This window comes from Topomyia yanbarensis, chromosome 3, assembly GCF_030247195.1.
Source record: "Topomyia yanbarensis strain Yona2022 chromosome 3, ASM3024719v1, whole genome shotgun sequence".
NCBI classification, from domain to species: domain Eukaryota; kingdom Metazoa; phylum Arthropoda; class Insecta; order Diptera; family Culicidae; genus Topomyia; species Topomyia yanbarensis.
Window position 1 is genome coordinate 177558488 of NC_080672.1, and position 22873 is coordinate 177581360.

The 22873-nt window shown below is 37.7% G+C and overlaps 1 protein-coding gene across 1 annotated transcript in view; it reads left to right on the top strand.

Moving 5' to 3' along the window:
* The first annotated feature begins 3171 nt into the window (after positions 1-3171).
* Positions 3172-22873, top strand: part of LOC131693348 (tubulin-specific chaperone cofactor E-like protein) — a 150260-nt gene continuing 130558 nt past the window's right edge. The window contains exon 1 of the mRNA XM_058981099.1: positions 3172-3338. Within this exon, the coding sequence (XP_058837082.1) occupies positions 3262-3338 (77 nt within the window). The 5' untranslated portion in view covers positions 3172-3261. The remainder of the gene's footprint in view (positions 3339-22873) is intronic.

The window sequence follows — 22873 nt, forward strand, 5'->3', positions numbered from 1 at the left end:
TATTATTGGAATGTTGTTATTGAAAAACTGAACATGCAAGTTTGCTAGCACTGGCCACTAGATTGAAGGCAATGGAAAGACAGAATATTCGTTTTGGTTATGCTAGTATTGGTAGCTGAACGGAAAGGAAAGGCACAGGAATGGTACGAAAACGAGCGAGAGATCGACAGTAGTGCTTTCTCGTGTTTTCATATATGAATATTGGTCGGTCGGTTTTTCTCATCGTTCGTATTCGTTCAAGCACTAGCAAGCAGCCAGTCCACCGGAGGAAAGCAGTTGGCGATGATGACGGTCCGCAAAAGTGCCCCAGCTACTGGTGGCCCATCGCAACCAACTACCGATCAGAAACTGTCGCCATGCCAGTATTTCGCCTCAACTAAAGGGCAACGGAGCAACTAATCCGCTGGCTAACATTCCAGCGTCTGGTTTGTAAGGTTGTGTATTACTTCAAAGTCGAGCTACGCTTACAAGCCGTAATGAAGCCAGTGATGCCTACTTGGTCGGTTTGTTTGAGGATACAAAATAGTGCGCCAAGTACGTAACTTTCTCGCAAAAGAAATCAAACTGACACACAGTGTCCGCTGGGAGTGGGCGTAAATTACAATAAAAGCAACGGTTCTGTTCAGGACCAATCAATTGTGTTCTAGTGAGAGTTAAACTGAAACTTTCATTTTAAGATGTGTAACAAATTTTCAACAAGCAACATAATACGTTGTGTGGAAAGAAGTAGCTTGCACACGGAACAAAAATTTAAATTATCCTCTCGCTCGTTTCGTGCACTGCTTTTCCATTCCTTTCTACTGTTATTATCAGTATTACCAAAACGAATGTGCGTGTTCCCTCACCATCCCTCTAGTGATCAGTGTTGCTTCAATTGCATGTGTTTAAGAGAAACGTTGAAGTCGCATGCTTCTATTCGAGCTTTTTGGCAGCCTCCGTGAACTAACTGCATTAAATGATTTTTTTTGTGTAGTTCCGTGCTAGTAGCAAACAAAATGGCCTTACCAGTGTCTGATTCGTGAGATTGTGCAAAATTTCAAAGTCGAGCTGAGCTTATAAAGTTCAGCCGTAATTGTACCCGAAGAAGCCAGTCTTGTTGTTTTATTCGAGGCTACAAAACAGTTCGCCAGGCACGTAACTATCATGCCAAATATATCCGACGATCCAGCGCATCACCATCAACACCACCGCCGATACCAAAGGTTATTTTCAGAACCACCATTATTACCATGAAAATTATTTGAAAATTTCCCATTCAAACGTGATTCTGTTGAATATTATTAGATTTAAATTAACGTCTCGAATTGAAATCACGACGCTCCGGTTATGTCACAGACATTACCCACCCATATTTTTATTGTAACCACGACTAACGGTTTAATACCCCATTTCAATATTTCGGAAGGAACATAAGGTCGAGTTTGGAAAGTTTGTAACTTTCATTGTACTTAACCAAATTACACAATGTTCGCACTAATGATTCAGAAATATGACCAGGAATCCTCTATTAGATTTGTAAATATGTATAATTTACATGAATAAAGAAAAATTGATTTTCAGGAATCAATTATCTGTTCTGCAATTGGCCAGTACTATGCGACTTCCTCATGCTAACAATTCATTTCATCGTTAGCCATCTCCCTCACTAAGGCAACAACGCCAACAAAAACGGCCCTTTTCAGGACCACCATCATTTTTGTAAAGAATAATTTGAAATATTCCTCTCCCAAATCACCTTTTGTCCGAAAATTCCAATGAGTATCAACATATTTGAAGAACGTGTTCCTTATGTATTCTACATCTCTCCGGTTATGTCGCAGACATTACCCACCCATCTTTTTCAAGAGATTTCTCTAATCCGAAAAGAGGCGAATGACCCTAAGATTAAAACCTCTATAATAAAAAAGCGGTATCGTATGGGAAGCACTTTGCAGTATCTTTCGGAATTCTTAGCGGTGCTCATTCCTTACTGTAGTTGCCAAGGAGGTTCCAACAACTTAGCAATGCTCTCCTCACTGGCGAACAGGTAAGGACCGCTGCAGCAACAGCCAGATTTAACATCGGAGGAACTGGCTTGAAACAAATAAATTCAGTGCTTTAAAATTATCTATTGTCTCACCAGACCCAGAGAAATTGATATAAACCCCGGAGATGAGCCCCAAAAACCGAACTCTCCAGGTCAAACCCGGAAACATGGGAACCCTAGATATACATCCAGCTACTCCATCATGTTTCCAGGGGCTCCATTTGGTTTGGTTTAATTAAGGAAAAACAATCTTGGCACAGTCCGTTATTCACAAGCTCACAACCGAGTATCAAATTGTATAAAAAATTGAATTGCTTCTACAACACAAAACCTTTTTCTAGGAGTTCGGCACTTTTCCGCACTTGGCTCATATCCTGTGGGGAAACCCACAGCAGAGTGTGAGCAATATCGAGATAGGCCTAAAAAGGAACTACGAACGAGTAAAAACGCAATACGTAACAAAAAAACACGTTTTTATTGTACGTCGTTGTAGACGGAATGTGGAACATTAGCAAGAAAAGAAATATTAGGTTTGGCACGTAGCTTCATTTCGGTAAAGTTGGTAACGCTCCAGTACAAAACTACACGGGACCGAATGCATCAGTCAAGATAATACATCGCAGGTGGGCATAGAATATCTCTCACACAATAAAGGTTTTATATGAATTAAACAGAAGCAAAGATGTGTACATTTTTTCACACTTACTAGCAAGGGATTTATTCTTACACACGCTCACTCAAAGTTTTTTGAACCTTAACCCAATGTTAGAAGGCTCAGAGGGCCGGCTGGTTTTAATTCTCTAGTTTGAATGAACTTGTAATTAGGATTAGAAATGATCGAGCCTTTTCGGGTTTTCGATTTTCTCACTGATAAAACGACCAAAATATGACTTTCGCTGGGTCTGGAAAGCGATGCTTCTTGACGTCACGAATTTATCTGGCTTTTTTGAGGGTTATGAGGGTTTTGGCAAATACAACTAGTATTATTTTTATGAAATATTGTCCACCTTCCGCCTCTTATTTTCTGTCTCTCAATTCCATTGCTAGGCAAAAATATTTTCATGGACTGCGACATCCAAGCATGCAGAGATTTTTTGTGCTGAACTTGCAATGTCAAAATGAAAACTGCAAAAAAACAAATTTATCATATTATTTCAATTCGTTGGGCGTTTGTGTAAAAAATCAATGCAAGTGATTAAATTACTCGTGATTTTAAAACCTTATTACATATAGTGATGATATACGTCAGTTCCATGTGGGTGCCTCGTCTTTTTGGATGGACTGAACAGGAGTTCTACAGTCTTACATTTAGGTATTTATATTCAAGTTTCCTTATAAAGTAACATCAACGATTGCCTCGTTTTCTCATTCTTCTATCATAAAGATTGTAGCCCCGTAACCTATTACGTCTGCAATACTTTCGATAGTAGCGAATAAATTTGCACTTTTCGCAATCATGCAAAAGGTGTATGATGTATTCCGTTATATTGCATTGATTGCGATTCAATTTTGCTTATAGTCCTCTTGTTATGGTATAGAGTAAAGACGCTGAATCCCTTTGGATCTAAGACAAGACGTGACAATCGGCTTCTTATTTTTCCTTCGACGTTCTTCTTTTCGCACATTTTCACCCTGCCGAAATCTTCCGAACAGTGTTGCTATTTTTATTAATAAAAATGGAGTCTAGTTAATTTATTTTATGCCGGCAATATTTTGTATTTTTATTCTACTATATTGATGAAGGGCACGGTTTTTCCATGTCATGGGTGTTTAGTATGGTTTGATGAAACAATTTTCTGAAAATTTTTAGATTATCATGTGGTTTCTGTCTTATTTTTGTTAAAGGTAATCAACCACATATACGGTAAATGCATGATAAATACTTGTTTTACTTTGCCACACAATTTCTGATCAATTTAATCATTTTTTCTTTTTTAGCGATTATAATTTTATTTGTCAAAAGCAATGGCAATCTTTTCCTATAAATATAGCAACACTGCCAACCATCATTTCACTATCCCTGCAGTAACATTGCGTACGGTGCAAAAAGTCAGAAATAACCAATCAGGAGCTGGAACATTCTGACGTAAAATTGGAACAAAAACGGCCCTCCCTATTGTCACGTCTTGTCTTAGCTCTGGATAAAGACTCGCCATCTCTATCTTATTCTTATTATTTATCAGTAAGTGTCATTCCAATCGAGCACGAGACCTGTCAAAAGCCCTCATTCCGAAGAAAATCGCTTCGAATCCTTCTGGAACGAGGGCCATTGACAGGTCTCGTGCTAGATTGGAATGACACTGACAGATAAATGGTAAACAAGCGATTGACGTGTCGAGTCTTTATCCAGAGGGATTCAGCGTCGTTAGTATAGAGTAAGGGTGCGTACAGAGTGGCCGCGAGAAGCTGAGCAGGGGTTGGCACTGACATTAAAATGCGAGATGCGAGAAACCTGCTTGCAGCATATCAAATGGAACCTGTCAGAGTAAAAGCAGGCAGTCGGCGCCGATCCGCTCAGCTTTCACTCTGACATCACCCCTTTGGTTTGCAGCAAGCAGGTTTCTCGCATTCTAATGTCAGCATCAGCGCCAGCTCAGCTTCTCGCCGCCACTCTGTAAGCACCCTAAGGAGGGGAAAAGTGCGCATTGGACTTTTTGAAGGATACAACCACTATAACCTGGAAACATGTATGAATTTAGTATATTATTAAGTCAACTGATTACACATATAAACATGAAAGATTTGAATGTATAGCGGCTTGAAATTAAGGGGGAAGGACCATTTTTCGCTGCTTTGATTTAAATTTTTGAATTTTGAGGATCACAAATTCGCTGGTTTGAATAAATCAGGATCTGTAAAACTACAGTACTCTAAACATCTTTAACATATGGTTATTTGTGAGATATATTTAATTTTATGAAAAACATTCCGTAATTTTCGTAACAATTAAATAAGTTAAAAAACTACGGTGGGTCAAAAGTGCGCATTGTTTATCCTCCCCAATAAAAGGAGTAAGAATTTATATAAAAATTTAACAAATTCTTCCATGAATCAAAGAAGGAACCAACATCTTCAATAACTGCGAGCTCACCGGTCAAAGAAAGACTTAAATACGCGGTTCAGGAAAAAAAATTAACATAACTGTTCCGAGGCAAATAAATGCATTTAATTTCCATTTTTGCATCAACTTTGCATTCCCTCGCAGAAAAGATTGTTTAACAAACGTCCCACGCTGATCCACTTTCTTCGACGTTTCTTGAATGTAGGGCAAATTTTTTGAAGGGTTTTAGACGTCTTACACGCAACGCAAAATACATTATGAATTTCTATTTTGATGGAAAGGAATGAATTTAACTTCCCTGTTTTCTAGAAATGCATCACAAGTGATCTGCGCTTAGTTCGTGTACCGTTATAGCGGGATTTTCACCAGCAATATCTGATAGCTGAATTAAATGCAATCATACAAAAGACAGTAAAAAATGCAGCATTAGAATTATCAGCCTAAGGGTATTCTACTTCTCTTCGTTTATGTCTCTGATGCGTGTTTTTTTGCAAACGGCCAATAAGCATACTGTCAAAATGCACTTTGAGATAAAATTCCGGACAAATCGTAACTCGTTTATTGCTGTGGTTTATTTTCGGCGATTAATGGTTTGTCCAAAATTTCTTCTCAAATTAAATTTTGACAGTATGCTTATTGATGCTTTAAAAAAATGCGAGATCTATACCTTTCTTCAAGATTATAGAATGAATCTAGCATAAGGTTCAACTGAGAAACCTTGGAAAAGCTGCCATCTTGGAAATTGAAAAAAGCAGTTTGCTCTCACATTGTTCGAAAAATCTCCATCAAAATTAATCAGTGATACCAACTCTACCCAGATACCAAGTGCTATTACTGTGCTGAGATTGACAGCTCGTTACTGCAGTACTAATGCTATTATACAACACCAGCGCACAAATGTCAAATTTAAAAGCCTTATGTTGGCACTACTAATGTTATTAAAAAGCATCAGTTGGCTGTCATTGTCCGCCATGGCTTTAAAAACATTTCTCATGTTTCCTTTCGGTATGATAAGCAAAAAGGAAAAATTTTAAAATAAAATGTTTAAAACCGTAATTGACTCTCTTCTAATGCATTGTAATGAATATCCTTAATGGGTTTTAGGGTTAGTGCAAATGTATAACTAATATAGTGCAATGGCTTAATGCTTATGGTTACTTGGGAAATTGAATCGTGGTTCTACCTTGAAAATTTCAAACGTATGTATGGTGTACCCAGACATTTGTGTGGCAAAATTCAAAACATAAAAGCTAGTGGAAGGGCATTTGCGCGTGGGATGTCAGCATTAGAGAGTTAAGACGAGTGTCCTATAAATAATAATATGTTCAAACCTTCACACCAAAAAATATTGAAATTTAAACGACATGTAAATCCATACGAATGTAAACGATTCATTAACCGAACATTTGTTTGAAAATTAAGTTAAAATTAATGCACTCATTTGGAGCATCAAAAAGCTCCTGATTTGATTTCATTCGTGTGATATGTCATTTATTTTACAGCAATATTGGATTAAAATACCTTAAAGTGCATTGGTGTTGCGTTTAATGGAACTGTAATTTTCAATCAACGTGTAAAATTGATATGAAATTTGTTGAAGAAAGCACGGCAAGTCGTGTATATTTGTGGTGGAACTTAATTTTACATTTATATTCATGTTCCAAATATGTGCATGAAAATAAATTTAAAATAAAATATTTTTTTCTGTGTTAACCAACAAGATTTCTTAGCGTGGAATTTTCACAATAACTCTGCAATTGTCCCGTATGATAATAACCAACAACGAATGTAGTACCAGGACATCACTTTTCACGGAGCATTTCATTTGTTGAGCAGCGGCATTCGCAAACAAAATAAATAAAATGAACATTGAGTCATTTAGCCGCACATAAAATAAATCGGTCTTAATGTGGATGTACAAAACCAGTCATACATATGCAGCAATTATACAATTAATCTGGTTCTGCGGATCGTTATAGAACTGTGTTTATACAAGCATACACACCAAAATTTGGTTGTAGATTTCAGCAAAATTTTGCTGAATTTTCATCAGCTGAAAGTTTCAGCAATGCAAGATGCCGAAAAGTCGGCAATTTGAATTGAACCTGTTTGACAGATTTGCTTTGCTGAAAATTCAATAAGTCAAATTGTCAAATTGATAGCGCAAATATCGGATTTATAGCGATATAGTCCGGAATACTGAGAATCCGGCAATTACGCTGTCAATTTGACAATTTGAATTACTGAATTTTCAGCAAAAAGAATCTGTCAAATAGGTTCAATTCAAATTGCTGATTTTTCGAATCTTGTATTGCTGAAACAAATTCAGCAAAAATTTGCTGGCATCTGGCGAAAAAAATTTGGTGTGTGTACAATGTTATGTAAAACGTTTTCGTTGTTTGCCCCGAGTATCAAATTATCAGCAGAAACTAATATCAGTTTCCAATAAACCAACACAAACTTCTTTACACCAGGGCCGGCGGAAAGCGTGGGTAGTATGGGTAGTACTACCCACTCGAAAATAGCCTAGTGGGTAATTACCCACTCGAAATTTTAAACCATTTAAAAAAAAGATGTGCAACGTATATATCTCGCACTACACACATTTGAAAACATCGATGTACCACAATTTCATTTGCATAAACGAACGTGATTTAATGCATTACGAAAAGAGAAAAAAATCCTTACTAATGGACCCCTCACCCTATGCTTTCTACCCACTCGAGCGTAAAGTGTTTCGCCGCCCCTGCTTTACACAACACTACAACTAGTACTAATCAAATTGTTAAACGGTTCCGACCGCTTGTCAGAAGAAAACTAGCCAAAGGTCACACTCCAGTATATACCCACCGCAGTGCACTGTGGAGCGCACCAAGACCAAGAGAGCGGAGTCTCGCACGCAACCACCCCATAGCCACCACACACTCCAAATCCGTTCATTTAGCACCGAAAGGTGTGTGATCATTGTATGCATGAAACTGGCCCGCCGGTGCATCATTAGAAAGATGCACAGCGGAAGATATGAAATATATTACTTCAAGCTGACATGAAGCGTAATAACTACTACGCGGTCAGAAAGCAAACTGGCGATTGTGTTCTTGTGTGACATTTTTATACGTGCGTCGCAGTTCATTGGATAACAAAGGGGCAGTCCTAGCAATACTCTGTTGAATTGTACGAACCAATCAGCGCAGATAACTGTTGCTTTCACAAAATACATTATTTTCGTTATTCATAGTAGTCGTAGAGTTTACGGAATCAAATACAATATACGTGCACATATTTCTCAAATATGATCCTCTATTACCTCTCTAGAGATTCTTAACCATGAACCAAACACCCTGTATACGTAATCGAGAAAAAAATGGCTTTTTGAAAATTTTACATGAGGCAGTCCCCTTAAAAGTTTATGTGAGAAAATTTCCATTTTGAGAAAAATGAATAACTCTGGCATTTTTCAACCGATTTCAATGATTAATAGGTTGTTAGATACAAAATAAAATGTTCTCTTTAACATTTTATTGAAACAGACATGAAAAAAATGTAAATAATGGTTATTTCCGTATTGTTGTCCCAAAACTGCATATTAGGGTAGGGCATTGTTACATGGAAAAACGTAATCATAACCACACCAACCGAGCGTATGTTTTAAAATTATTCATCTGAACATTCCAACTCGACAATATTTCAGTTATTTAAGTTCAAATTACTATATATTGGAGATAAACCCGCCCTCGCCCCTCACTACGCCTTAATCCTCAACTACCTACGCCCATGAAATTGAGCTAAGGCTTTTGAATAATTCATCCAAAAGTACCAATGTGGTAAATTTAAAATATATGATGGTATGTTTATATGTTATATAAAATATCATTGATACACCCGCAGTGTTGGCAAACAAAATGATTTTTGGCATTTATTTCGATCTATCAAACTTTGAACAGCTTTAACTTGTTTTAGAGACATTCTAACACCATACATCCTTCGGCAAAGTTGTTCAGCATGTCCTGGACTACACTTATATCTAATTTTTGGCATACTGTAGGAATGATTGCAGTCTGTAGAATTGAAAATGCAAAAAAGTAGGTTTTCCCATGCTAATTTCCATACAAATTTCAAACGCAACGCGCTACGCCGGGTCAAAACCAATCTACCCCAAAATTTGCACAGTTATTTGGGACCCTAAAAGGAACCAAAAAAGTGCTGTGCTGAAAAAACGATCATTTTGCCCCACCCTACTGCATATTATCTTTAAAATACATAACGTAGCATACCGTGAGAAATGTTTATTCTATTTTCTTCCAGAACAATTGTAAAAGTGAAGTGCGACTGAAAAATAACAGCGTAGCTAATTTGTTAGCATCGAGTGTTCTAAAAAGTAAATTTTTCCTATAAATCTAAATTTTGCAGTTATAATAATTTGTTAAAACAATGTTTTTATTGTATTTTCGCAGATCTAAAACTTTTATTAGATCGGTTGAAATGTACATTCATTTTTTTTTATTTTGTGGTAGGGTAGAGGGCAAACGGAAGATCAGCGACATAACGTAGTGCTTCAGGCTAGCCAGACGTCAAGACACGGGAGGGATTCATCGGACCTGCGGAGAATCGGGTCGCTCTAACTTCGAATTTCGTGGAAAGCGCGACGGAGGTCACATATTGGCGCTTTGGTGCTGATCGGCTCCACAAGGCAGGACAGGGAACTTCTATAAACGAGAAATAAATGAGATGGGTTAAATTGAGATATTTATAGTTTTTATGAAAATATAAAAAGGGACATATAGGGGAGATCGCGATTTGCCAGCATATCACGAACTGGGACATTGGGTGGTCTACCTCGGGCCCGAAGGGAATCCTTTAACTGAGACCTGGCGTCACAATACCCGGTGCATGCCCAGACAACGTGATCGATGTCGTGGTAGCCCTCGTCACAAGCGCACAGACTACTCTCCGCAAGCCCAATACGCCGCAAATGCGCATCTAACTTGTAGTGGTTGGACATAAGCCGGGAAATTACACGAATGAGATCCCGACCCACATCCATCTCTCTGAACCAAGGCTTCGTCGATACCTTCGAGATAATCGAATGTAGCCGTCGTCCAAATTCCCCATTGCTCCACGAGGTTTGCCAACTGTTGAGTGTCTCTGTTTTTCGTATATGTCACCATTTAATGCCCACCTTTGCTAAAGAGTTGGCCTTTCCATTTCCCGGGATGGAGTAATGAGAGTAGACCCAAACAAAGGTAATCTGGTAAGATTTTTCAGATAACGTACACAAGGACTACCGTATCTTCCCCAGAAAATATCGGAATTGCTTTTTGGGCTTCATCGCACGAAGAGCCTCGATAGAGCTGAGGCTGTCCGAAATTAGGAAGTAGTGATCTGTGGGCGGAGTGTCGATGATCCAAATGGTGTACTGAATTGTAGCTAGCTCTGCTACGTAAACTGAAGCGGGATCTTTGCAGAGTACTCTGCAGAAGGCAAAGAATTCTTCACATTTCCTTTCGATCATGCCCATATGAGCCTGCCTAGTTCTAGTTTTCCGTTCTAAGTTTATAACTGATTCGCTCTAGAATACCTATCCGTCTTTCAATTTCATTGCTTTCGTTTCTCTTAGTCTCAAATAGTCAACAAAATCGATACAGCGGAAATCGGTTAAGTCGTTTCGGAGTCCATAAATCATATACCTACAAACATTGACTTATATATGTATATATATATATATATATATATATATATATATATATATATATATATATATATATATATATATATATATATATATATATATATATATATATATATATATATATATATATATATATATATATATATATATATATATATATATATATATATACATATACATATATATATATATATATATATATATATATATATATATATATATATATATATATATATATATATATATATATATATATATATATATATATATATATTTATATACGATAGAAAGATGAACGATTACTTTGTTTTCAGTAATGAGAGATGGCGTTCGGTCACGGATTTCTTACAATAATATTTTATTGCGTCTATTACCAACGCGTCGAAGGTCTATGCCTTCATCTTTTGGGCAAAACTACAATTTGAACAATAATCACCGACAAACTGACATGACACTGTATTTTCAAATTTGGCAAGATATTATTAGAGAGTCGACGCAAAATTTTGTAACTCGTACTGTCAAACAGCCTTGGTTGCTACAACCAATCAGCAAACACAACCTTTCAAGGCGAAGGCTAAAACTGTTATGAATATCGCAGACTTAGAATCTATTCTAAAGCTTGAACCCGACGACACGGTGCAAGCGGCAAGTCGCAATCAGTTCACCAACATAATTCACAATTACGTGAACAAACGAAAAAAACGGTTGCTTCAAATCATCCACTGATCCCGTCAATCATTTTTTGATCAAAGCATACCATACGGTCTTCCAAAAATACATAAACCCAATAGTCCGCTGAGGGTCATCCTGTCGTGCATTAATTGCCCAACATATAATCTCTCAAAGTATTTAGCTGGTATTCTCAGACTATCGATCAATCAGAACAAATACAATGTCCTAAACTCTTCGAGTTTCGCTCATTCATAAACAACAGAACGCTGCCCCCGAATCATATGTTGGTTTCGTTCGATGTCGTTAGTTTGTTTACTTGCATCCCCAAAGACCTGGTCATCCAAGCGGTGCGCAATAACTGCAGTTCGATAGAGAAAAACACAACCATCAAAGATGAAAAAACTTTCATAGACCTCATCGATTTCAATCTCTCCTCCAGTTATTTCGTATTTCGCGGAGCATATTACAGGCAGAAATCGGGAACAGCAATGGGTGATCCATTATCCTCTGCCTTAGCAGATCTAGTAATGGAAACATTACTAGATGACGTTTTTAAGACGATCAATATACCTATCCCCCTTTTTAAAGAAATATGTGGATGATTTGATCACCGCTCTCCCAGCTAATGAAATTGATCATGTGAAGAGTGCGCTGAATGCCTATAATCCACATATCCAGCTTACATGTGAGATTGAGAGCAACTTATTTGGACATGGTTCTGATAAGAACGGATGAGCAGAGGATTCTCACCGACTGGTACAAAAAGCCGGTGGCATCTGGCCGAATTTCACATTTTCTCTCTCTCCATCCGCTCACGCAAAAAGCTAAATACAGCCATGGGGTTCATAGCAAGAGTATTTCGACGTACAAAACCGAAAACCAGAAAAAGCTAACGATACGAGAATACTTGCGCAATAACAATTATCTCAGCACCCTTGTAAATCGACTGATCAATCGATTTGTCAACCAAAATCCCAGCACAGTATATTACCGCCCTCCCGGGAGCGAACAAACGGTATATCGATCTCTCCACCACGTAGATGCTCTCACACCCGCCCTTGCCAGGATCGTTCAGAGGAATCACAAAAATGTAAGGTTAGGTTTCAAATGTACAAAAACCAATGCAATTTTGTTTTCCAAGCTGAAAGATCCCACTCCTCTTCTTTCAAAACGCAATGTAATCTACCGTATACCCTGTACAGAATGTGACAGTTCCTACATCGTCGCTGTTGTGCTATCTTATGACAAGCGCCATTTAGCACTTTTCGAGAAAAACTATTTTTAAAGTTTGAGATTAGCTTAAAATTTATAAATGGTAGAAGCTTTTCGGAGAAGGCATTCGATGCTTCTATCTTTTCTGAAGTAAACTCTCAATTTGTGCGAAGATCGGTTGACTATATTTACAGTTTTTGCTTAAAATGTAAACCAAAGTCGCTCACATACGTGTCATAAGTGTGTATTGATGATAAAATATGTATGACGTGTCACAAATGTGTACAGAAGATTTCATATAAAAATGAATTATAACTGATTCGTAAAATTATGCGTTATAGATCACTATGTCCAATATCATACTTTTCCCTGCGATAGCAGCAATATCAGGTTACAAAATGATGGTATTAGAACACAAAGTTTTTCCGATTTTCCTCTTTTATTCTGGAAAAACAATGAACAAAAATTGGCTTCATTGACAATTTAGAGACAATGTATATCAAACAATGTTATTGTTGACAGGTGACTAGACGAAACAAATGTTCTTCTTGCATAATCCATCACTACATTTCGGTTTACTTTCCAAAACAAGTCGAAATCTCAAAAGGAAATTTGTTCAATAATCATGAATATATAAGCCAACCATTCCCAGAAAAAAACTATGGTAGGAAAAGTTTTGGTCCCGAGACAAGAACCTAGCTAATGCTTATGGTTGATCTGCATAGGAATTACCTATGTCATCAGAGACATCTGTTGGCTTGCTATAAGCTTTTCGGCTTATAGCAAGCCAACAAACTAAGAATGTTGTCTCTTTTTTCTTTGTCATAAGATAGCACAACTCGATCACTCGAGAAATTGGCGCTTGTCATAATCGTGTTTCGCTATATCTCAGTAACCCAGCAGAATTTCAAAATTCTGAAAACGCGACTTTATGGAGATTTTAAAACTTAGTAACATGGCATATCTAACTCAGTTCGCCCCAAAATGGCGTTTGTCATAAGATAGCACAACAGCGACGACATAGGTTTAACTACACAACAACTCAAACAGCGCCTGTCTGGCCACCGCGGTGCACCGATCGCTCATAAAACGGTACAATGAATTCAAATCTTCAAGCAGCGAGCGAGAGACAAACAATGTAGACGAGCTTAAAAAGACAGCGCTAATGGTTCATGCCATTGATAATGAGCACAGCTTTGATCTATCAAAAACAACAATTTTAGACCATGACAACCGATTACAAGCTTTACAGATTTTGGAAATGTGCCACATTTTTAGTAATGGTTCAACAATTAATTTCAGAACCGACACTAATAATTTGAATGCAGCATACTCTGGGGTGCTACACTCTCTCTCTCTCTCTCTCTCTCTCTCTCTCTCTCTCTCTCTCTCTCTCTCTCATTAAGCATAAACTTCGCTCGCTCTCTTCTGCCCGTTTCCTATAAGTCAAATTATTGCTGTTTCAACTTCCATCTGTTCCATACCTCGATACTGTTTACAACATACACTTGCATTTTGAAACGTTTCATTGCTCAGTCTGCTAGTGATGTGTGCGGGGACCGTCTGTGTAAGTTGCCACAATTCAAACAAATTTGCAGTTCAAATCAAATACAAACTTAATTTTGACATTACAGTGTAGATCAGTGCGTTGTTTTTTCCGTCTATGTTCAAACCAACTAGACTAAGATAATATTGTTCGTGTTGTAAGTAATCTGTGTGTTTGCAAATTGAATGTTGTATGTAATTATTGCACCGACAAACTGACATGACAACTAGAACGATTTCAGTGAAAATTTTTGGCAAATAATTTAAACTCGGAACAGTAACTCCATCTGTATAATGAGTTACACATCATTACTTAACGTGTCTTTCGTAAAAGAACACTAATGTCCTCTAGTAAAAGTCTGGACAAGACATATTCAAACGAGCAGAAGTTTTTCGAATTCAAATGGGCGGAGCATCGTATATTAACGTTTTAAGTAGAAAGTATTGCACGTTTCATTGGAAACGTGTCGTTTAATCATTTTGAGGCGACGCATTGAATTGGCGCATTTGATAATATATGCTGAAAACGTCAAAAAATATGCATTACCCAAGTTTAATGTATGCTAATTATTTACTTTAACTGAATTTCTCAATAAAACTGACTAAAACTGTGCTTCTAAAGTTTCAGGTTTTTGTATGTTTTTTACACAAAATTGCACCACCTTTTATTAGTGTCCTTCCATAAGAAATACATTGCGATGAATCGTGCGCCGAATAGCGCTGCGAATCTTGCTGCGACGAAAAATAATCGTCGTGTCTCCTTTGGAAAAGCACGGTATTGCGGTATTGACTGGCTTTGTTCTCTGGAGACTCCATGAAAAGTGAATCGAAAAAATTGAATCAACTTCAAGTCGGTTCCGACAGCATGAAGTAACAAGTTACTTTACGCTCGTCCGGGCATGCCACAGACTCAGGTGATTTGTATTCTAATGCCAAAAGATCCTAACTCCTGCGGTAGCATGCAAAAGGTTAAGTCGCCGGGAAACTCTAAGCTTGCTCAAATGACCCTATTCCACGCTTACTAAACTTTCTTCCCTCACATCCTTGCTCTCCCTTGAGTACTATGGCTCATAATATACTTCACCTTCCAGTGTCATGCTAATTAAATGCCGTTACAACAACTTCGGGATTTATTATCACATTGCACATCGGACCGTAGATCTTTCGCCGAAAATGCAGTGTATGTCATTTGCCCTGATTTACCTCATATTTTGTCAAATATTGTTTATATATATGTTTACAAAATTGATTCAGCTGTTTATCAAATGTTCAACAAAACTAGAACATATATTTCTAAGGTTATAGTTTCCTTTAACTATTTCAAGTATAGCCAAACTTCTTTGAGCCAAGTGCCTTGAAACTATGGTTGTCTATTTTCTCTTGTCCAAACTTCTACTGGAGGAACTCTAGTTACATAGAGTAGCTTGGATGATTATTAGAGAGTTGACTGAAAATTTCGTAACTCGTACTGTCAAACGAACGTCCGTTTGACAGTACGAGTTACAAAATTTTGCGTCGACTCTCTAATAATATCTTGCCAAATTTGAAAATACAGTGTCATGTCAGTTTGTCGGTGATTATTGTTCAAATTGTAGTTTTGCCCAAAAGATGAAGGCATAGACCTTCGACGCGTTGGTAATAGACGCAATAAAATATTATTGTAAGAAATCCGTGACCGAACGCCATCTCTCATTACTGAAAACAAAGTAATCGTTCATCTTTCTATCGTATATAAATATATATATATATATATATATATATATATATATATATATATATATATATATATATATATATATATATATATATATATATATATATATATATATATATATATATATATATATATATATACATATACATATATATATATATATATATATATATATATATATATATATATATATATATATATATATATATATATATATATATATATATATATATATATATATATATATATATATATATATATATATATATATATATATATATATATATATATATATATATATATATATATATATATATATATATATATATATTTATATACGATAGAAAGATGAACGATTACTTTGTTTTCAGTAATGAGAGATGGCGTTCGGTCACGGATTTCTTACAATAATATTTTATTGCGTCTATTACCAACGCGTCGAAGGTCTATGCCTTCATCTTTTGGGCAAAACTACAATTTGAACAATAATCACCGACAAACTGACATGACACTGTATTTTCAAATTTGGCAAGATATTATTAGAGAGTCGACGCAAAATTTTGTAACTCGTACTGTCAAACGGACGTTCGTTTGACAGTACGAGTTACGAAATTTTCAGTCAACTCTCTAATAATCATCCAAGCTACTCTATGTAACTAGAGTTCCTCCAGTAGAAGTTTGGACAAGAGAAAATAGACAACCATAGTTTCAAGGCACTTGGCTCAAAGAAGTTTGGCTATACTTGAAATAGTTAAAGGAAACTATAACCTTAGAAATATATGTTCTAGTTTTGTTGAACATTTGATAAACAGCTGAATCAATTTTGTAAACATATATATAAACAATATTTGACAAAATATGAGGTAAATCAGGGCAAATGACATACACTGCATTTTCGGCGAAAGATCTACGGTCCGATGTGCAATGTGATAATAAATCCCGAAGTTGTTGTAACGGCATTTAATTAGCATGACACTGGAAGGTGAAGTATATTATGAGCCATAGTACTCAAGGGAGAGCAAGGATGTGAGGGAAGAAAGTTTAGTAAGCGTGGAATAGGGTCATTTGAGCAAGCTTAGAGTTTCCCGGCGACTTAACCTTTTGCATGCTACCGCAGGAGTTAGGATCTTTTGGCATTAGAATACAAATCACCTGAGTCTGTGGCATGCCCGGACGAGCGTAAAGTAACTTGTTACTTCATGCTGTCGGAACCGACTTGAAGTTGATTCAATTTTTTCGATTCACTTTTCATGGAGTCTCCAGAGAACAAAGCCAGTCAATACCGCAATACCGTGCTTTTCCAAAGGAGACACGACGATTATTTTTCGTCGCAGCAAGATTCGCAGCGCTATTCGGCGCACGATTCATCGCAATGTATTTCTTATGGAAGGACACTAATAAAAGGTGGTGCAATTTTGTGTAAAAAACATACAAAAACCTGAAACTTTAGAAGCACAGTTTTAGTCAGTTTTATTGAGAAATTCAGTTAAAGTAAATAATTAGCATACATTAAACTTGGGTAATGCATATTTTTTGACGTTTTCAGCATTTATTATCAAATGCGCCAATTCAATGCGTCGCCTCAAAATGATTAAACGACACGTTTCCAATGAAACGTGCAATACTTTCTACTTAAAACGTTAATATACGATGCTCCGCCCATTTGAATTCGAAAAACTTCTGCTCGTTTGAATATGTCTTGTCCAGACTTTTACTAGAGGACATTAGTGTTCTTTTACGAAAGACACGTTAAGTAATGATGTGTAACTCATTATACAGATGGAGTTACTGTTCCGAGTTTAAATTATTTGCCAAAAATTTTCACTGAAATCGTTCTAGTTGTCATGTCAGTTTGTCGGTGCAATAATTACATACAACATTCAATTTGCAAACACACAGATTACTTACAACACGAACAATATTATCTTAGTCTAGTTGGTTTGAACATAGACGGAAAAAACAACGCACTGATCTACACTGTAATGTCAAAATTAAGTTTGTATTTGATTTGAACTGCAAATTTGTTTGAATTGTGGCAACTTACACAGACGGTCCCCGCACACATCACTAGCAGACTGAGCAATGAAACGTTTCAAAATGCAAGTGTATGTTGTAAACAGTATCGAGGTATGGAACAGATGGAAGTTGAAACAGCAATAATTTGACTTATAGGAAACGGGCAGAAGAGAGCGAGCGAAGTTTATGCTTAATGAGAGAGAGAGAGAGAGAGAGAGAGAGAGAGAGAGAGAGAGAGAGAGAGAGAGTGTAGCACCCCAGAGTATGCTGCATTCAAATTATTAGTGTCGGTTCTGAAATTAATTGTTGAACCATTACTAAAAATGTGGCACATTTCCAAAATCTGTAAAGCTTGTAATCGGTTGTCATGGTCTAAAATTGTTGTTTTTGATAGATCAAAGCTGTGCTCATTATCAATGGCATGAACCATTAGCGCTGTCTTTTTAAGCTCGTCTACATTGTTTGTCTCTCGCTCGCTGCTTGAAGATTTGAATTCATTGTACCGTTTTATGAGCGATCGGTGCACCGCGGTGGCCAGACAGGCGCTGTTTGAGTTGTTGTGTAGTTAAACCTATGTCGTCGCTGTTGTGCTATCTTATGACAAACGCCATTTTGGGGCGAACTGAGTTAGATATGCCATGTTACTAAGTTTTAAAATCTCCATAAAGTCGCGTTTTCAGAATTTTGAAATTCTGCTGGGTTACTGAGATATAGCGAAACACGATTATGACAAGCGCCAATTTCTCGAGTGATCGAGTTGTGCTATCTTATGACAAAGAAAAAAGAGACAACATTCTTAGTTTGTTGGCTTGCTATAAGCCGAAAAGCTTATAGCAAGCCAACAGATGTCTCTGATGACATAGGTAATTCCTATGCAGATCAACCATAAGCATTAGCTAGGTTCTTGTCTCGGGACCAAAACTTTTCCTACCATAGTTTTTTTCTGGGAATGGTTGGCTTATATATTCATGATTATTGAACAAATTTCCTTTTGAGATTTCGACTTGTTTTGGAAAGTAAACCGAAATGTAGTGATGGATTATGCAAGAAGAACATTTGTTTCGTCTAGTCACCTGTCAACAATAACATTGTTTGATATACATTGTCTCTAAATTGTCAATGAAGCCAATTTTTGTTCATTGTTTTTCCAGAATAAAAGAGGAAAATCGGAAAAACTTTGTGTTCTAATACCATCATTTTGTAACCTGATATTGCTGCTATCGCAGGGAAAAGTATGATATTGGACATAGTGATCTATAACGCATAATTTTACGAATCAGTTATAATTCATTTTTATATGAAATCTTCTGTACACATTTGTGACACGTCATACATATTTTATCATCAATACACACTTATGACACGTATGTGAGCGACTTTGGTTTACATTTTAAGCAAAAACTGTAAATATAGTCAACCGATCTTCGCACAAATTGAGAGTTTACTTCAGAAAAGATAGAAGCATCGAATGCCTTCTCCGAAAAGCTTCTACCATTTATAAATTTTAAGCTATTCAATCTCAAACTTTAAAAATAGTTTTTCTCGAAAAGTGCTAAATGGCGCTTGTCATAAGATAGCACAACAGCGACGATGTAGGAACTGTCACATTCTGTACAGGGTATACGGTAGATTACATTGCGTTTTGAAAGAAGAGGAGTGGGATCTTTCAGCTTGGAAAACAAAATTGCATTGGTTTTTGTACATTTGAAACCTAACCTTACATTTTTGTGATTCCTCTGAACGATCCTGGCAAGGGCGGGTGTGAGAGCATCTACGTGGTGGAGAGATCGATATACCGTTTGTTCGCTCCCGGGAGGGCGGTAATATACTGTGCTGGGATTTTGGTTGACAAATCGATTGATCAGTCGATTTACAAGGGTGCTGAGATAATTGTTATTGCGCAAGTATTCTCGTATCGTTAGCTTTTTCTGGTTTTCGGTTTTGTACGTCGAAATACTCTTGCTATGAACCCCATGGCTGTATTTAGCTTTTTGCGTGAGCGGATGGAGAGAGAGAAAATGTGAAATTCGGCCAGATGCCACCGGCTTTTTGTACCAGTCGGTGAGAATCCTCTGCTCATCCGTTCTTATCAGAACCATGTCCAAATAAGTTGCTCTCAATCTCACATGTAAGCTGGATATGTGGATTATAGGCATTCAGCGCACTCTTCACATGATCAATTTCATTAGCTGGGAGAGCGGTGATCAAATCATCCACATATTTCTTTAAAAAGGGGGATAGGTATATTGATCGTCTTAAAAACGTCATCTAGTAATGTTTCCATTACTAGATCTGCTAAGGCAGAGGATAATGGATCACCCATTGCTGTTCCCGATTTCTGCCTGTAATATGCTCCGCGAAATACGAAATAACTGGAGGAGAGATTGAAATCGATGAGGTCTATGAAAGTTTTTTCATCTTTGATGGTTGTGTTTTTCTCTATCGAACTGCAGTTATTGCGCACCGCTTGGATGACCAGGTCTTTGGGGATGCAAGTAAACAAACTAACGACATCGAACGAAACCAACATATGATTCGGGGGCAGCGTTCTGTTGTTTATGAATGAGCGAAACTCGAAGAGTTTAGGACATTGTATTTGTTCTGATTGATCGATAGTCTGAGAATACCAGCTAAATACTTTGAGAGATTATATGTTGGGCAATTAATGCACGACAGGATGACCCTCAGCGGACTATTGGGTTTATGTATTTTTGGAAGACCGTATGGTATGCTTTGATCAAAAAATGATTGACGGGATCAGTGGATGATTTGAAGCAACCGTTTTTTTCGTTTGTTCACGTAATTGTGAATTATGTTGGTGAACTGATTGCGACTTGCCGCTTGCACCGTGTCGTCGGGTTCAAGCTTTAGAATAGATTCTAAGTCTGCGATATTCATAACAGTTTTAGCCTTCGCCTTGAAAGGTTGTGTTTGCTGATTGGTTGTAGCAACCAAGGCTGTGCAAGCCGTGAATAGGCTAGAAGTTTGTGTACCGTGTCAGTATTTGATGCTGTGTTGGTGCGGAGACAGGCAGGATTGTTGGCTGCGAGAGCGGTCGTTTTGGTGGTGGTACCACGCGATAAGCGAGTGTTGGTGCGAAGGCAATGAAGTCTCAGGTAAGCGGCGCCCCACCTTGGTGGTAGTAGTGGTTGCGCTGCATACAACCGGCGCTTGCGACGGAGTGAGACAGAGCTGCATCTGGTTGGTGAAGCGGCTCGCTTCATCATCACTCATTCATCCGTATTAGTGCAGAGACGGGATTTTGAGTATTTGTGTACCTAGCCACGCTGCGTAATAGGGGAATACCTCTGGACCCACAAGTAAGCGGCGGCCCCACCTTGGTGGTGGTAGTGGTTACGCTGCATACAGTCGGCGCTAAGGGAGACAGAGCTGCATCTTGTTTGTGAAGCGTCTCGCTTCATCAGCACTTATTCATCTGTGCTAGTGCAGATACGGGCTTTTGTGTATTTGTGTACCAAGCCACGCTGCGTAGTAAGGAAATACCCCTGGACCCACAGGTAAACAGCGGCTCCATCTTGGTAGTGGTGGTTGCGCTGTGTTCAACCCGAGCGTGTGACAGAGGGAGACAGCGTGAATCTGCAACTCTTCGAAGGACAGGTAGATTTTAATATAATTTTGCTAGTGTTAGTATTTAATTAACTTACTGTGTATGGTAGGTGAGATGGAGGATAGTGAGATGGAATCCTCCATTTCACAAGAGCAAAATTCTTCTGATCCCCCACCCTCAACTCCTCCTTGAATAAAATTATACCCTCAAGGATCTTCTGGACCTTGGCAGGTTTTCTTCAGGCGGAAAGGAAAGCCGTTAAACCTTGTGCAAATTGCACGGGATCTGACTTCACGATTTTCTGCTGTAACAGAGATCGTGAAAGCAAATAAAGACAAACTTCGAGTTAGCATTGATAACATTAGACAAGCTAACGAGATAGTAGCCTGCGAACTCTTCACGCGTGAATATAAAGTTTATATACTTTCGCGCGATATAGAATGCGATGAAGTCATCTCCGAACCCAGCATCACTGCCGAGGATATACTTAAGCATGGTGTTGGTTGTTTCAAGAACACCCTGCTTAATAAAGTAAAAATACTCGATTGTAAGCAATTGTACTCAGTTTCACATGAAGAAGAGAAAAAAGTTTACCGACCATCCTATTCATTTCGTGTAACTTTCGCTGGGTCTGCTTTGCCTAGCCATGTTCTTATTAATAAAATTCGTCTCCCCATTCGCCTTTTCATCCCTCGTGGGATGAATTGCCTCAATTGTAAACAGCTTGGCCACACAGCCACTTACTGTTCCAATAAGGTACGGTGTGGCAAATGTGGGGGGTCTCATTAAGAGGATACATGCAATAAAAACTTAGAAAAATGTTTACATTGCGGAGAAAATTCACACGAGCTCCTTGCATGTCCCATATATGAATTGCGGGAGGATAAAATTAAACGATCCTTGAAGGAGAGGTCTATGCGCTCTTATGCAGAAATACTGAAAAATGCTACTCCTGAACCCACGGTCCCAGAAAACAGATACGCTATTCTATTGCCGAAAGAGTCTGACTCTGACGAAGCGTCCGAAGGTACATCATTTGTTTTACCTAGAGGATCCAGGAAAAGAAAACAATCCTCTTTTCCCAAACTGCCAAGCAAGGGCCTTAAAATTTCTCTTCCAACAAATAAATTGCGGCCAAAGCTAAAGAATTCCGATGCAATACCGAAGCCAGTCCCTCCCGGTTTTGGTAATGTACAATCCAAACAGAACACCATTACTGGAAATAATAAAACTTCAACTTCCTCCGAGCCTTAACCGGGGATAGGTTAATTGAAATTTTCTGAAATTGTTGATTGGATTTTCACAGCATTCAATATTTCTGAACCACTAAAAAGTATACTTTCAGCGTTCCTCCCAACAATTAGAACATT